The sequence below is a fragment of the Salmo salar genome, chromosome ssa23, assembly GCF_905237065.1.
Source record: "Salmo salar chromosome ssa23, Ssal_v3.1, whole genome shotgun sequence".
Taxonomy (NCBI): domain Eukaryota; kingdom Metazoa; phylum Chordata; class Actinopteri; order Salmoniformes; family Salmonidae; genus Salmo; species Salmo salar.
Window position 1 is genome coordinate 41,101,206 of NC_059464.1, and position 18,365 is coordinate 41,119,570.

Here is an 18,365-nt window from a genome sequence, read left to right on the forward strand (position 1 = left end):
CTCTTCCTCTTCCCTTCGCCTTGCTTTTTCTCATCGCGTTTTGTTCCCCTTCTTGATATTTTTAATTAGCTTTTTTTTTTAATTATTCCTCGTCTCCCTATTCTAACATCCACCCCCTCTCTTCTCTCATCAGTCTTTTCAAATATTTTCATCTTCACCTTGTATTTTGTATTTTATTTCCTCATGTAGAATAGTTTTATTCTCTTTCCGCCCTTTAACCTGACCTTGTCCATTCTATCCAGTAGGTAATGTCGTCGCTCCTTACCAATCAGGTGTAAAATTAAGTGAGCTCTCTTGTCAATAGCCAGTATAAGAATTGCTGCCGTGAGATGAAGGCTGTGCTGTTAGTCCACTAAAGCCACGTTAAGACCTAATAGTGCACACAAATGACCAATAGATGCCATCTCAGCAACCAGTACTGGACACAATGGCTCGTAAAGCCGTTGGGCCAACTGCAATGTTGAAACAAATTCAGCAACTATGGAAAATGACAAGAATGGTGTGAACCATTATGGTAATTGGCTTGTAAGGGATTTATCTAGAGCTAATGCTGTTGTCAATGCACACAGTGACAGAGGATATGTAAATCAGGTGTGTTAGTGCTAGGGAAAAAACTAAAATGTGCGCCCCTTTGGGTCCCCAGGACCAGGATTGGGAAACACTGGTTTAGTGTATTATGATTTAAAAAATGATGATAATCTGTGGGGTGAAAGCATACAAACTGTAGCTCTGCCTACCAAGCTAAACTAGCCCCAGAAAAAAATGGACAGGAATCTCTCTATTTCTCCCACTATCCCTCTGTCTTTCTCTTCATTTCTCTCTCTCTCTCCCTCTCTTTCTCTCTCTTTCTCTCTGTCTCTCTCTGTCTCTCTCTGTCCCCCTCTCTCTCTGCCCCCCCCTCTCTCTCTCTCTCATCCACAGCCGTTACTGTGCCCACCACACCCCAGTCTTTACACAGTAGGACCATTAATACCGTGTGCACACTTGTGTGTGCCTAAATGCATCTGTGCATGCGCTTGTGTGTCTGTGTATGTGTGTGTCTGGTGGGTAGTTGGGGAAGGGGGCTCTACGTTTTCTTAGAGCTGGGGGGAGAGCAGGCCAGTCCATTCATCCCTCTCCTCTAGGAGAAGGCCTGTGCTTTGTGTTTGGTGGAGGGGAGGCATTCACAATGAATGGAGCATTCTCCCCCCCTCCGCTTGGACACACAGACCTTTTTTTTCTTTTTCTCCCTTCATTCTTGCCCTAGTCTCTCGGTGGTGTCACAAGACGTGTGTGTGTGTGTGTGTGTGCGTGTCTGGGCCTCCCTTGTGTGTGTGTGTGTCTGGGCCTCCCTTGTGTGTGTGTGTCTGGGCCTCCCGTGTGTGTGTGTGTGTGTCTGGGCCTCCCGTGTGTGTGTGTGTCTGGGCCTCCCTTGTGTGTGTGTGTGTGTGTGTGTGTGTGTGTGTGTGTGTGTGTGTGTGTGTGTGTGTGTGTGTGTGTGTGTGTGTGTGTGTGTGTGTGTGTGTGTGTGTGTGTGTGTGTGTGTGTGTGTGTGTGAACCTTATAGAACCTCCAGGATCTCGATTCAAAGTGTTCAGTGGAATCTGATGGTGACTGTGTTCTTAGAAAAACACTCACACTCTCTCTCACACACACACTATCTCTCTCTCTCTCTCTCTCTCTCTCTCTCTCTCTCTGTCTCTCCCTCTCTCTCTCTCTCTCTCTCTCTCACACACACACATGTAGAAATATGAGAGAACATGTTTTTCCCTTTCCAGGCGATGGCAATAAGAAAAAGTATTTGAAAGAAGCATAGCGTAAAACTTAAATGAAACGCTACATTTCAAATAGCCGCCAGTCCCTTTTAATAGCAGGGCAACAGCACACATTTTGGAGAATAAACCCGTTTCAAATAAACGCTCTGTCTAAATGAATTGTTTACGAGGTTAACATGAATTGTTTGAGGTTTAATGTTTGATTTGTTACATTAAATAATTCTGTAATGACAAAAAAAATGATAGCATTGCCAGTAAGAAACTTTTATTGTCAGTAAGAAACTGCTAACAGCTGAGAGCTGCTGATAGCTAACTTGCACAACAAGTCAACAACTTTGGGAGAAGAGACCCCCAGAAATTGGCCAATCGCCGAACATGCACAGTTAAAGAAGAGAATAATTATTCTGTCAAGGAAAAGTTATTTTATTTTATTTTATAGAAGCATACGAAGACAAAATAAACGTAACACAGTGCGTAAATGATAATGCATTGGTGCAGGAAATGAAGACTGATGGAAGTGAATGCTGGAATTAAACAAATAACTATGCAAGTACATAAATGCTGTGTGCATTAAATAGACGCCTGGCTCAAATAGAAGCTTGTCTCTAATATGCACCTGTTGAGTTCAGCAATTTAAGCAAATAAACTCCTGGGCTATTCATTTTACGGTACTCCAACGGTCTGGAAGGCTGGGATCTTTGTGTGTCCTCTCTGCGCTCCTCTTTACCCATGCTCTTTCACACTCCGGAGACACACTTCTCATTTAACCAGTTGAACTGCGCTCACACATATTCCCCTCATAGTCTCAACTTCTACTGCTATCTCACCAGACCACCATGTTACCTTCTTTTCCACTGAATATTTAGTTCAATAGTTGAGATCAGATAATCAAAGTGCACTTATTATGATGACTAGATGAGGATAAGTAAACAAGTCAGGATAAGGATAGTTGGGGTCAAAAAGAGAGAGTAAAGAGAGAGGGGAGACAGAGAAAGAAAGAGGGAAATAGGAAGCGACCGAGGTGCGGTGGTTCAGCTTTCATTTGAGAGAGAGACTTCGTTGCTTTAACTACTTAGCACTACTTAGCATCTGAGCTTCCAGGCTCAGATGAAATAATATAGGCTTTGTTGAAACAATACACATGGTAGGTGGGTGTGTGTGTGCATGTACACGCATGTGTGTCTACTCTCTTACCGCTCTCTCTCATCTCTCTGGAAGATATGAGCACGATATATAGAGCTGTTTTGATGTGATGATAGTTAGTTAGTTCCACAGGATATATATCTAATTTTGCCCCTGGGACTGCATTCGGTCTTCAACGAGGTCCAGAGGGCCGCACTGAAAATGTGTTATTTCCTCGCTGTAAACATTTGTATAAGATAGTCCTCTTTCCATCGTTTTCTTTTTGAAATTTTCGATACTCCCTGACTGTCTAGCTTTAATTTCAGTGATTATTAGCGAGCTGGACACAGTCAAGAAACTGTATAAATGTACGTCCATTATAATTTCTACACTGTTTCAATTAGGTTTTAGTCATTTTAAAGTATATATATATATTTTTTTAACTTAAACTGTATGTTTGACATCCCTGATCTAAATTCTCTCTCTCTCTATTTATCTCGCTCCTCTCTCTCTCTCTCTCTCTCTCTCTCTCTCTCTCTCTCTATTTATCTCTCTCTCTATTTATCTCTCTCTCTCTCTATTTATCTCTCTCTATTATCTCTCTCTCTCTCTATTGATCTCTCTCTCTCTTTCTCTCTCTCTCTTTCTCTCTCACTCTCTCTCTCACTCTCTCTCTCTTCCATTGAAATGCTTTATTGGCATAATAAATAATTATTGTATTGACAATAAAGACAATGTTGAACAATTCAAGGTCACACTTTATTTGGATAGTCCGGATAGTCCAGCTGTAGATGTTCTACACATGGTCATACTATCAACAAACTATTGATAAGCAACTGCTTGCTAAGGTTACAGTTAGGTTTAGAATAAGGGTTAGGATAAAGGTTAGGGCTAGGGTGAGTAGATAGTCTGTAGAGCAGGGATCATCAACTATATTCAGCCGTGGGACGATTTTCTCTTGAGCGGATGGTCAGGGGGCCGGAACATCATTACATATAATTTGTAGACTGCAAATTGACCGCAAGAAGCCCAAACAGATATAACATTTGACTAAAACATGATAATTTCAAACCTTGCATTCTGTGCCTTCAGAAAGTATTCAGACCCCTTGACTTTTCCACATTTTGTTATGTTACAGCCTTATTCTAAAATGGATTAAATAAATTACAATCCTTGAAAAACTACACACAATACCCTCATAATGACAAAGCGAAAACAGCGTATTCGAATTTTGGGAAAATGTATTAAAATAAAAAACTGAAATACCTTATTTACATAAGTATTCAGAGCCTTTGATCATCCTTGAGATGTTTTTACAACTTGATTGGAGTCCACCTGTGGTAAATTCAATTTATTGGACATGATTTGGAAAGGCACACACCTCTCTATATAAGGTCCCACAGTTGACAGTGCATGTCAGAGCAAAAACCAAGCCATGAGGTTGAAGGAATTGTCCGTAGAGCTCCGAGACAGGATTGTGTATCGGCACAGATCTGGGGAAGGGTAAAAAGAAATATCTGCAACATTGAAGGTCCCCAAGAAGACAGTGGCCTCCATCTTAAATGGAAGAAGTTTGGAACCACCAAGACTCTTCCTAGAGCTGGCCGCCTGGCCAAACTGAGCAATCAGGGGAGAAGGGCCTTGGTCAGGGAGGTGACCAAGAACCCGATGGTCACTCTGACAGAGCTCTAGAATTCCTCTGTGGAGATGGGAGAACCTTCCAGAAGGACAACCATCTCTGCAGCACTCCACCAATCAGGCCTTTATGGTAGAGTGGCCAGACGGAAGCCACTTCTCAATAAAAGGCACATGACAGCCCGCTATGAGTTTGCCAAAAGGCACCTAAAGACTCTCAGACCATGAGAAACAAGATTCTCTGGTCTGATGAAATCAAGATTGAACTCTTTGGACTGAATGCGCAGTGTCACATCTAGAGGAAACCTGGCACCATCCCTACTGTGAAGCAGGGTGGTGGCAGCAGCATCATGCTGTGTGGATGTTTTTCAGCGGCAGAGACTGGGAGAGCAGCCAGGATCGAAGGAAAGATGAACGGAGCAAAGTATTGAGCGATCTGCTCCAGAGTGCTCAGGATCTCAGGGTGGGGGTGAAGGTTCAGCCGGAGCCTAGACTTGAACACAATTGAACATCTCTGGAGAGACCTGAAAATAGCTGTGCAGCAACATTCCTCATCCAACCTGACAGAGCTTGAGAGCATCTGCAGAGAAGAATGGGAGAAACTCCCCAAATACAGGTGTGCCAAGCTTGTAGCGTCATACCCAAGAAGACTGCCAAAGGTGCTTCAACAAAGTACTGAGTAATGGGTCTGAATACTTGTGTAAATGTGATATTTCCGTTTTTATTTTTCATACATTTGCAAAAAAAGAAAGAACTGTTTTTGCTTTGTCATTATGGGGTATTGTATGTAGGTTGATGAGGGGAAAAAACTATTAGTTCAATTTTAGAATAAGGCTGTAAAGTAACAATGTGTAAAAAGTCAAGGGGTCTGAATACTTTCCGAATGCAGCGTATCTCTCTATTGTGCGTGGTGATATACTTGGGAACAGATTTCCTAAATTAAAACCACAGTCTTCTATGTCCAACAATAAAGATTTAATGGAAATAATAATATATTTTATTATTTTATTTAATCACGGTTGGTCGCCAGTTGGGGAACCCTGCCATAGGGCATCTACAGATAGACTATCTAAATGAAGTGTTACATAAATACACTAAGAATCATTCATTAGAAACAGAAGAACAAACAGAAAAGAAGAAAAAAAACATTTAGAAATATTCATCAGAAAATGTAGAAGTATAACAACTATTGAACTCTCTCTGTCTCCCTCAGGTGCAGGGTCACATGCCTCCTCTGATGATCCCAGTGTTTCCTCACGACCAGCGATCTCTGGCTGCTGCCGCCGCTGCTGCACAGCAGGGCTTCCTCTTCCCACACAACATGTCCTACAAACCAGGTACACACACACACACACACACACACACACACACACACACACACACACACACACACACACACACACACACACACACACACACACACACACACACAAAATATTTGAGTTACAATGTGTTTAAGTAAAGATTTGGCTCTGTCTCCCTCTCTGCAGTATTTCACTCTCTCTCTCTTTCCTTTCTCTGTATCGTGCTTCTCTTGCAGAAGCCTCCATATCTATTGTCACTGTGCTGTGTCAAATGAGGTCCTGACAGGATTCCCCACGTTCACTTCATACACTAAACAGCTCAGGATGTGAACCAAATGGCACCCTAATCCCTTTATAGTGCACTACTTCTGACCAGGGCCCATACATGCTCAGAAAAAAAGGGTACGGTTAGGGTACAATATTGTTCCCAGGGGTCCAAAAATACACATAATATACCTTCAGAGGTACATACAGTTGCAGTTTTTCACAATTCCTGACATTTAATCCTAATACAAATTCCCTGTTTTAGGTCAGTTAGGATCACCACTTTATTTTAAGAATGTGAAATGTCAGAATAATAGTAGAGCTTTTATTTCTTTCATCACATTCCCAGTTGGTCAGAAGTTTACATACACTCAATTAGTATTTGGTAGCATTGCCTTTAAATTGTTTAACTTGGGTAAAATGTTTCGGGTAGCTTTCCACAAGCTTCCCACAATAAGTTGGGTGAATGTTCACCCATTCCTCCTGACAGAGCTGGTGTAACTGAATCAGGTTTGTAGGCCTCCTTGCTCGCACACGCTTTTTCAGTTCTGCCCACAAATGTTATATAGGATTGAGGTCAGGGCTTTGTGATGGCCACTCCAATACCTTGACTTTGTTGTCCTTAAGCCATTTTGCCACAACTTTGGAAGTATGCTTGGGATCATTGTCCATTTGGAAGACCCATTTGTGACCAAGCTTTAACTTCCTGACTGATGTCTTGAGATGTTGCGTCAATATATCCATATCATTTTCCGTCCTCATAATGCCATCTATTTTGTGAAGTGCAGCAGTCCCTCCTGCAGCAAAGCACCCTGACAACATGATGCTGCCTTCCCGTGCTTCACGGTTGGGATGGTGTTCTTCGGCTTGCAAGCCTCCCCCTTTTTCCTCCAAACATAACAATGGTCATTATGGCCAAACAGTTCTATTTTTGTTTCATCAGACCAGAGGACATTGCTCCAAAAAGTACAATCTTTGTCCCCATGTGCAGTTGCAAACCGTAGTTTGGCTTTTTTTATGGCAGGTTTTGGAGCAGTGGCTTCTTCCTTGCTGAACAACCGTTCAGGTTATGTCAATACAGGATTCATTTTACTGTGGAAATAGATACTTTTGTACCTGTTTCCTCCAGCATCTTCACAAGGTCCTTTGCTGTTGTTCTGGGATTGATTTGCACTTTTCGCACCAAAGTACGTTCATCTCTAGGAGACAGAACGCGTCTCCTTCCTGAGCGGTATGACGGCTGCGGGGTCCATGGTGTTTACACTTGCGTACTATTGTTTGTATAGATGAACGTGGTACCTTCAGGTGTTTGGAAATTGCTCCCAAGGATGAACCAGTCTTGGGAGGTCTGTATTTATGGAGTCTTGGCTGATTTCTTTTGATTTTCCCATGATGTCAAGCAAAGAAGCACTGAGTTTGAAGGTAGGCCTTGAAATACATCCACAGGTACACCTCCAATTGACTCAAATGATGTCAATTAGCCTATCAGAAGCTTCAAAAGCCATGACATCATTTTCTGGAATTTTCCAAGCTGTTTAAAGGCACAGTCACCTTAGTGTATGTAAACTTCTGACCCACTGGAATTGTGATACAGTGAATTAGAAGTGAAATAATCTGTCAGTAAACCATTGTTGGAAAAATTACTTGTGTCATGCACAAACTAACCGACTTGCCAAAACTATAGTTTGTTAACAAGAAATGTGTGGAGTGGTTGAAAAACGAGTTTTAATGACTCCAACCTAAGTGTATGTAAACTTCCAAATTTAATTGCATAACCTCACATGGTACTGTTCGATATCTTTTAGGGTATATGTGCAGATAATCTAGTATAATGGTACATTTTTTTGCCAATTTTTGAATATAAAGGTACAATCATCACACTCTCAAAAACAATCATTATTGTATTTCCCAGCATGCTCTATTGCAATTCTTTGAATTGTTTGTTTCAGTGTATGTTTTTGCATGCAAATTGATTGATTGGTCTTATGGTACACAAAGGTAAATAACATACATACCTTTTTCTAAACTAATCCATTCTGTTAGTAGATGGTTGTTCCAGTTTCAATGCTTTCGGTAGTCTCATTTAGCTAGTGTCCCTACCTTGGCAGTCATTCTAAATGCAGGTTGCGGGTGATTAAAAGTTCACATTTTTGGATATCTCAACTCTGACTGGATTCCAATAGGAATAACATATCACTCTGCAAACCAGCATAATGTGACTTGTCCAATGTGGCCTGCAAACCATGAGTTTTAGACCTCTGTGTTGGGATTTAACTAGGATGTCAAAGTATGGCCTTATGATATATGTAATGTATTGTCATAAAGAGTTTGTCTATGATACAATATTCACTTAGGCAATTAGTTGGTGATGGCTACAGGACTGAAACTCATTTAATGCAACAGTCATGGGTGGTAATGGTAACTCTAAAATTCACTTGAAAGGCACTCTGGGAAATATGCAAATAAGGCTTTACACCCTACAGTGTTAAACAACACACAAAACCTTTTTATAGGTACATTTTTTGCCACATAAAAGGAACAAACTGCTTTGTCACTGTGTTGGTACCCTAAAAAGACAAATGTGAACCTTTTCCAAAGGTATACTCTTGTACCTGTACCATCTTGTCCCCCAAGGTACACTATTGGCTCTTTTAAGGTATGAACTGCAAGGGTACAATTATGTACCTAAATATAACAGTGGAGGCTGCTGAGAGGAGGACGGCTCATAATAATGTCTGGAACGGAGTGAATGGAATGGCATCAAACACATGAAAACCATGTGTTTGATGTTGTTGATACATTTCCACTTATTCCGTTCCAGCCATTACCACGTGCCCATCCTCCCCAAGTATGGTGCCACCAACCTCCTGTGACCTACAGTATAACTAAAGGTACAAAGAATAAACCTTCACATATTTTAAAAACAAATCTAAAGTGGAGGGCTCTGGTCAAAAGTAGTGCACTACAATAGGGAATAGGGGGTCTTTCATATTTTAGGACACAACAGTGTTATTTTTTTATTTCACCTTTATTTAACCAGGTAGGCTAGTTGAGAACAAGTTCTCATTTACAACTGTGACTGTGACAACTGTGACAACAACACAGAGTTACACATGGAATTAACAATCATACAGTCAATAATACAGTAGAAAAAGAAAAAATCTACATACAGTGAGTGCAAATTAGGTAAGATAAGGGAGGTAAGGTGCAAATAAGGGAGGTAAAGGCAATAAATAGGCCATGGTAGCGAAGTAATTACAATATAGCAATAAAACACTGGAATGGTAGATGTGCAGAAGATGAATGTGCAAGTAGAGATACTGGGGTGCAAAGGAGCAAGATAAATAAATAAATACAGTATGGGGATGAGGTAGGTAGATAGATGGGCTGCTTACAGATGGGCTATGTACAGGTGCAGTGATCTGTGAGCTGCTCTGACAGCTGGTGCTTAAAGCTAGTGAGGGAGATATGAGTCTCCAGCTTCAGTGATTTTTGCAGTTCGTTCCAGTCATTGGCAGCAGAGAACTGAAAGGAAAGGCGGCCAAATGAGGAATTGGCTTTGGGGGTGACCAGTGAGATATACCTGCTGGAGCGCGTGCTACGGGTGGGTGCTGCTATGGTGACCAGTGAGCTGAGATAAGGCGGGGCTATACCTAGCAGAGACTTGTAGATGACCTGGAGCCAGTGGGTTTGGCGACGAGTGGTCGCAGTGGTGGGTAATATTTGGGGCTTTGGTGACGAAACGGATGGCACTGTGATAGACTGCATCCAATTTGATCATTCTTGTCTACGTTATGAAGTGTGTCAAATTGAGAATGTTGGAGGTTTCATATATACTGCTGTCAAAATAATTCACAAACAAATAATGTGTCGTAGAAATGAGTTTGTTTGTGAATCATTATTAGTTAATTTACAACATTGTGACATAGATTCAACCAAGAAATGTTAACTTCCTGGTTGGTCATTTAAGGAACAATAGATAACTAACGGTGGAATGTTGCTGTTTGTGATGTGCTGAAAGCATTTCAGTTACACAGCACATCACATCTGCAACATGGAATTTCATTCTTTCACACACTTGCTCAGACACACACACACATGCACTTTTGAATATATGTACATACTTATACATGTACTGTATTTACACAAACGTTATGCACAGACACACACACAGACACACACACAGACACACACACAGACACACACAGACACACACACAGACACACACAGACACACACACAGCACACACACAGACACACACACAGACACACACACAGACACACACACAGACACACACAGACACACACACAGACACACACAGACACACACACAGACACACACACAGACACACACACAGACACACACACAGACACACACAGACTCCCTTTCTAGGCAGGAATTATAGTCACCACCTGCTCTATCTTTTCTCCTCCTTTCCCACATTCCATTCTTTTCCCATACTACACTACTTTTGACCAGAGCCCTATGTAGGGAATAGGGTCTGGTCAAAAATAGTGCACAAGTAGTGCACAAGTCCTTGTTTTTGAGCAAGAACATATGAGATCTTAATTTTTTTCAAAAAAACAAATTTTACTCTAAAAAAACAAACAAAAAACGATAAAATAGAGTAATAAAGTTATCCCTCCAAGAAGTATGGCTGTGGTAATGGTTATAACTTCTTTTTGTTTACAGTATTTTTATTTTAACATTGAGGCGGACATGGAAAGCCTTTTAGGACAAACAGTGGGGTTTCTGCAGAACATTCTGGTGCTAGATTGTTAAAAGCCTGCTGGATTCATGAGTGCATCGCAATCAGGAATCTTACTGTTAGAAGTTAGAAGTCGTACTGCTCGGAGAGAGCAGCGGTGCATCGACTCTACTGGGATCCATGAGTACAGACATAACACATTAGTAACCTTTGACAAACGCTCACGCCACAATTCATTATAGGCCAGGACGGGTTCGTCGAGAGGCTAGTAGGCTCTGGGTTTTTGTGTGGAGGAAATAGACATGAGGAATACATCTACCGTAACTTGTGGGTGAGAAAAACTGAGTTAGAGAGTGTGAGGGACAGAGCAAGAGAACCAGAGAGCAATAAACAGACAGAGAGAGTGGAACCAGAGAGGGGTTAACAGACAGAAAGACTGGAATCAGAGAGTGATGAACAGTCAGAGAGAGTGGAACCGGGCGAGAGTGAGACAGAAAGAGCAAGAGTGAGCAAACAAGTATCGGGAGGGGAGGGGGGCAGGTTTTCTCTTGGCGTGGTAAACTCCCTCATCTTAGCCTGGGCTGTATGTTTTTTTGTCTCTCTCCTCCTGATAGGTGATAACTATACCCCATGTATCTCTCTCCTCCTGATAGGTGATAACTATACCCCATGTATCTCTCTCCTCCTGATAGGTGATAATTATACACCATATATCTCTCTCCTCCTGATAGGTGATAACTATACCCCATGTATCTCTCTCCTCCTGATAGGTGATAACTATACCCCATGTATCTCTCTCCTCCTGATAGGTGATAACTATACCCCATGTATCTCTCTCCTGATACCCCATGCAGTTCATTGTATGTGTTGTTGTCTCTCTCCTCCTGATAGGTGATAACTACCCCATGCAGTTCATTCCATCCACAATGGCAGCTGCAGCCGCGTCAGGACTGAGCCCGCTACAACTACAGGTAGGCCCATGTGCTTCTTCAGTGAAACATTTCCCCTAGCTACACATCTAGGATCAGCTTCCCCACCCCAATCCTAACCTAAACCATTAGAATTGGAAATGCAAAACTGATCCAAGATCAGCATCTAGAGGCCACTTCACCCTACATCCCCATGTGCTGCTCCACAAAGGAAAGGTACTGACATGCTAACAAGCATTTACAGTAGCAGATTTAGGTCTACTAAATATCTGCACCAAACCTGGAACCAGTTTTGTTTTTTATTTGTTTTTCCAGAGGGAATTTCATCTTGAGGGTAGATCCCAATAAGACAAATGTATTATCAGAAACATGCTAGTCCACTAAGTCCTGCATGAGAGTTGTTAAACAGCCTAACCACAAAATACTAGCCTGGCATTAGCAACAATGCTAACTAACCAAGCCCCCTATAGACTCCCATGTTTACCAAGCCTATAGACTCTATACCCTAGATATTGAACCCACCACTTCCCTTATCTGAAATATGTTGGCAGAGTCAAACAAAGGCCAATATGATAAATCACTTTGGTGTTCCAACCCACCAGCACAACACCTGGCCTAGGCAATGTATCATATTTTTATTGGTGCTTGACACCTATGGTTAGCGAATGGCACCTATAGACAATAGTTATCATTGAACATGGCTACACATTTTTTTTTAAAGCCTCTACCCCAAAGGGCATACCCCAATTTCACAACATAGTCATCCACCCCTCCTCTACAGCATATTGGAAAATAACAGAACGTCTCAAATTGTTATATTCATAGGTAAACAATATCGCTTTCCGGCATCAATCATTATTTCTGGTATCGTTGCAGTCAGCTGTTAAACATAACAGCTTTGCCTCAGGTTATTCAGGCTGTAATATGGCTTCCCCTAGCAAAGCTCTCATTAAATGTTATTGACCTAACAAAGCACTGTGTGGTGTAGTTGGGAAACGGAACCTGCTGTTCAGTTAGACAGAATATCCCCACGTGTGCCTTTGAAATGATCAAAGCATTTGTACCTCACAGTGGTGTTGTGTGTGCGTGTTCATTTGTGAGGTAGAATGAAGAGAATGAATGAATCGTGACATGTGTAATCATTTATATTTAAACATCTCAGAGATGGAGAGAAGGAAAACCTGAATGAAAGAGGAAGATGCTCATTATACCGCTTGTTTAGAACAAAAACAAAGTGAAAGGGAGTGGTTGAGATTTATAGACAGATAGGGTAAGTGTTATTGAAGGGAAGAGAAGGCTAGGAATGCTGGAAAAATGATACAAAATCATTTTCTTAGTTTGTAATGACAAAAATGACATAAGAGTTCAGTAGAATGACATACGTCTAACCTCATCTAAAGATTAAGCGTGTAGTGCCAATGTATGTGGAGGAGTGGTACTGTAATTTAACCTTGTGGTCTGTTTGTGGCCATATGGGTTATAGTGCTACAGTACACAGTCTTCAGTTTGTCTTGACAAAAATAACATAATCATATAGTTAAGTAGTGGTGTGATATATGTCTATGTCTCAATGAGCATCATGGTATCCTGGCCTTATGCAGTATTATTAAACATCTCATCTGTGTGTGGCCATTGGGTGTACGCTGTAGTGCTTTAGAAGTTCTCCCTCTCTCAGGTCAGGCTCTGCTTCATATGTACTGTCGACGAGTCAGAGTGAGACACACAGTGAGACACACGGTGAGACACCCCACAAATGCTTCAGGTGTGAGATGATTTTCACACAAGATGAAGATAAGGTAGAACTGGAAAATGGACAGGCATTTGTCTGCTCTAAATGCACCACCATCAAGCATCTTAGGGAAGAGATCCTCCGTCTGTTAGCTCGAATGTGAGAACAGGAAAACCTGCTTTCTAAGTACACCGACCTTGCTGTAACCCAGGCAAACCCAATCTCAACAGTAAAGCTGTTGATGAGTCGGTTGATCTGTCCCAATCCAACAGACAGATGTTCAGCTCAGCTCAGCTCCGCGGCCCATGGAAGACTGGACACTCGCAAGGCGTAGGAGGTCGGGGAGGCAGTCTGACCACCCATCTATCCGAGAAGATCTGACCCAGCTATCAAACAGCTTTTCCCCGCTTGAGACAGACCTACCAGCACCGGGAGTTAGCACGGATCCTGGGTGTATACCAACACCCGCGGCCACCCAGTGGCACCCTCCCCCACGGCCACCACAGTTCAGCAGGTCGTTTCCCCATCGGATTCCATCACTACCATCATCATTGTGGGCAGCTCGAGATCTTGACCTGCCTATGGTCTGTGGACCAACTAAGGTCCATTGTCACCCAGGAGCCCATGTTCATGACGTCAACTCTCTCTTGCTCACAGTTCTGGCCAACTACTCCAATATTGACACCATCGTCACTCACTTAGGTTTTAGCGACCTTCGTTTTAGGAGATCTGAGGGAGGACTACAACATTTTTTTAAAGACCCTCTCTAGCACAGGGAAGATAATAATTATTTCTGGCCCCCTCCCATGCTACTGAAGGGGTTTGGAACGTTTCAGCCGACTCTTTCCCTAAAATATACCTGAAGAAACTTTGCAACGACAGAAATGTCTCTTTTTGTGACAACTTTGAAATGCTGTGGGAGCAACCAGCATTTTTTAAAAGAGACGGGATTCATCCTAAATGCAGGGGTTCCAGGATTTTTTCCAGCAACATGGCAGACTGTTTTAGACTGACAGACAGGATCTGGTAGTGCTTCAGTCCCAGCAACATCAAACTGTTTTAGAGACTGACAGACAGGATCTGGTAGGCTTCAGTCCCAGCAACATCAAACTGTTTTAGAGACTGACAGACAGGATCTGGTAGTGCTTCAGTCCCAACAACATCAAACTGTTTTAGAGACTGACAGACAGGATCTGGTAGTGCTTCAGTCCCAGCAACATCAAACTGTTTTAGAGACTGACAGACAGGATCTGGTAGTGCTCCAGTTCTCCCTTGCCATGGGCCTAATACACAATATTATGTCCAGCCTTTGGAACTTTGATTTTCCTAGATATCGCTACTATATTGTGATCACTACAGCCAATGGATTTGGATACTGCTTTAAAGCACATTTCTCTAGCATTAGTAAAGATGTGATCAATACATGTTGATGATTTCATTGCTGTGCTGTTTGTAACTACCCTGGTAGGTTGACTGAACCAGGTTGCAGGCACTGGTTACAGTTTGAAACTTTTTCTTGAGTGGGCAGCTTGATGAAAGCCAGTCAATACTGAAATCCCCCAGAAAATATGCCTCTGTTGATATCACATACATTATCAAGCATTTCACACGTGATCCAGATACTGACTGTTAGCACTTGGTGGTCTATAGCAGCTTCCCACCAGAATGGGCTTTAGGTGAGGTAGATGTAGCCATATTACTTCAACAGTATTTAACATGAGATCCTCTCTAAGCTTTACAGGAATGTGGTTCTGAATATAAACAGCAACACCTCCACCATTGGTATTTCTGTCTTTTCTGTAGATGTTATAACCATGTGTTGCTACCACCGTATCATCAAAGGCATTATCTAAGTGAGTTTCAGAGATTTGCCAGAATATGAATGTTATCTGTTACTAGCAAATTATGGATTTCATGAACCTTCTTTCTTAAACGATATATGTTAACATGGGCTATCTTTAGCACTTTTCTGGGATGCTTGATTATTTTTATTGCTTTACTGTGAAGCTTAGCAGAAGTAGACATACTCATGTTATTTATGTTAGTGCAGGGTGAGCTACACACCTTGGACTTCCTACTAGGGCACACCGCCTCAGTGCTAACAGTATAACTCTGGTTCATACGCACATGATTACTGCATATAATAGCTGTAGGATCAGCAGAGGCATTCAAGGCAGTTAGAGGGACATAAATTAGGTTACTTACATTGCGTCTACCAATGCCCGTGGGATAATGTACATTTGCTATAGCATTATGACAACTCAGCGACACAATGGTAGGGATTAACTGAGCTGGGCTTGGGTCATTGATAAGTCATTGTCTCAACGTAGCCTTATAATGCTGTGAAAGGATCCAGGAACCCAAATGATTTGGGTGGATCCTATCCTCCTTATAAAATTAGTGTTGTTTCCAGAAGGTATCAAAATTGTCAATAAATGTTACACCCACAGAGCTGCAATAGTCACATAGCCAGTTATGGAGGGCTAAAAGACTGCTGAAACGATCAATGTCACGATTTAGGGAGGGCGCAGGGCCAGATATTATGGGGCGTTTGGTTGATGTCAAGCAGAGACCCAATCAGGTCTTTAAAATCCATCTTCAGCTGTTCTGAGCTGCCCTTCATAATGTTATTGAATCCCACATGAACTATGATAGACTCCATTTTCTGATGTAGGTTTAAAATGTTTGGGAGCAGCTTATTGATGTCCTGTAATCGTGCTCCTGGGAAGCACAACGTTTTGGCTCCAGGGACTGAGACATTTCTCACCATTGAACTACCCAATACAACGGCCGGAGAAGGGAATGGACAAATTTGCCCATTCCTAACCCTCACAAAAATTGTGGAACATTTCACGGGCCCACGAGAAGCAGGATAGTGTACGCCTGCAGCTCCCGACGATAGGTCCAGACCTCCCACAGCAGGCAGAGCCCAATCAGAGCCAGAGAGAGGGAAAGGAGCCGAGCTCGACGACAAAGCCGCTGTTGGAGTCAGCGTAGTTGGAGTCAGCACAGCTGTGCTTAGACACAGGCAGTCCCAGCGATGAAGGCGCAGGCAGATCCGGCACCAAGGCGGCGACGCTATTCTTCATGTTGATCTGCTCAAGAGAGATATATTAATGGAGATTAGAGAGATAGAAATGGAGAGGAGAGAATAATGGAGAGTAGAGCAATTGAGCGATAGTAATGGACAGGATAGAGAGATAGTAATAGGAGAGTGATAGGAAGGGAGTGGAGAGAGAGTAATAGAGTACAGAGATTGAGAAATATTAATGGAGAGGAGCGAGATCGAGAGATAATGGAGAGGAGAGGAGCGAGTTGGCGAGATAGTGATGGATAGTAGAGAGAGAGAGAGAGAGAGACACTAATGGAGAGCCGATAGATTAAAAGGGAGCGGAGAGAGAGTAATGGAGAGTAGTGCGATTGAGAGATAGTAATGGAGAGGAGAGAGGTAGTAATGGAAAGGAGAGAGATTGACAGATACTAATGGAGAGGAGAGAATAGATAGATAGATAGATAGATAGATAGATAGATAGATAGATAGATAGATAGATAGATAGATAGATAGATAGATAGATAGATAGATAGATAGATAGATAGATAGATAGATAGATAGATAGATAGATAGATAGATAGATAGATAGATAGATAGATAGATAGATAGATAGATAGATAGATAGATAGATAGATAGATAGTAATGGAGAGGAGAGAATTGAGAGATAGTAATGGAGAGGAGAGAATTGAGAGATAGTAATGGAGAGGAGAGCGATAGTAATGGAGAGAAGAGAGATTGTGATGGCGATAGAGAGAGAATAAGGGAGAGGAGAAAGTAATGGAGAGGAGAGAGAGAGTAATGGAGAGGATAGTAATGAGAGGAGAGAGAGATAGTAATGGAGAGGAGAGCTAGATAGAGAAATAATAATGGAGAGGAGAGATAGTGATGGTAATGGAGAGGAGAGGGATGGTAATGGGGAGAGGAGAATGTATCTGGTTAGGCGGGTGAGAGGGGGGGAATACCAAATCCATTACAATCCTATAAAATTATGCATCTATTTATAACACTCTAAAGATGGAAGACAGGATAGCTTGATCTCCAAATCTCTTGCATTCTACACCCTCAATTTATTTTACCTCAACAATATGTTGCACTTACAGTATAGTCATAGGAGGGAAACTAGAATACAATATATTGACTAATTGTATTGGATCATTCATGACCAGCACAACAAGCGGCAGAATATTTTAGGAGCCAGGGGCTGTGTCTCAATGGCACCGGCTCACATCAAAACTAGTGCACTATAAAGAGAATAGAATGCCATTTGGGACTTACCACTGTAGGAACTTCATCAGGCAATTGTTTCCAGTCCTTATGGCCTGGCATCTGCAGTTCAGTTCAATTGAAGAATTACTCCCTTTGTGTACAGTTACTTAGCAGACATTCTTGTTGTCATCACAAGACGTCGCTCACTCTTTTCCTCTCCGGCTCAATTAGCTATTTCTGTTTCATAGCTCTAAAGGTGAGGAATTGACGCAACACTGATATGCGGAGAATCAAGGGTTTTCCCCTACTTTGCTAAATATAGGGATTTGCAGATTTGTTTTGCCCTGTGTGATTTCATTCATTGCAGGACATTTGTGTGACTTCCGAGATTAGTAGGGGAATCAAATCAAAATGTTTTGGGGCAGACGTTAAGGAGCATAGATCTGACCCTTTGAAGAGATTAGAGCATAGGCACAACTTGAAGACTAGTGATGGACGTGTTCTCAATGAGACTCAGCTGTGAATCTATTAGAGGGCATTCTTATGCTATATACAGTTGAAGTCGGAAGTTAACATACACTTAGGTTGGAGTCATTAACTCGTTTTTCAACCACTCCACACATTTTTTGTTAACAAACTATAGTTTTGGCAAGTTGGTTAA

At 42.0% G+C, this 18,365-nt stretch overlaps 1 protein-coding gene across 6 annotated transcripts in view; it reads left to right on the plus strand.

Annotated features, from left to right (window-relative positions):
- Positions 1-18,365, plus strand: part of LOC106584620 (transcription factor SOX-6) — a 185,791-nt gene that overhangs the window by 123,108 nt on the left and 44,318 nt on the right. For all 6 annotated transcript variants that reach the window (XM_045706436.1, XM_045706434.1, XM_014170103.2 and 3 more), the window contains 2 exons: positions 5,725-5,848; positions 11,679-11,758. In XM_045706436.1, coding sequence (XP_045562392.1) covers positions 5,725-5,848; positions 11,679-11,758 — 204 coding nt within the window. The remainder of the gene's footprint in view (positions 1-5,724; positions 5,849-11,678; positions 11,759-18,365) is intronic.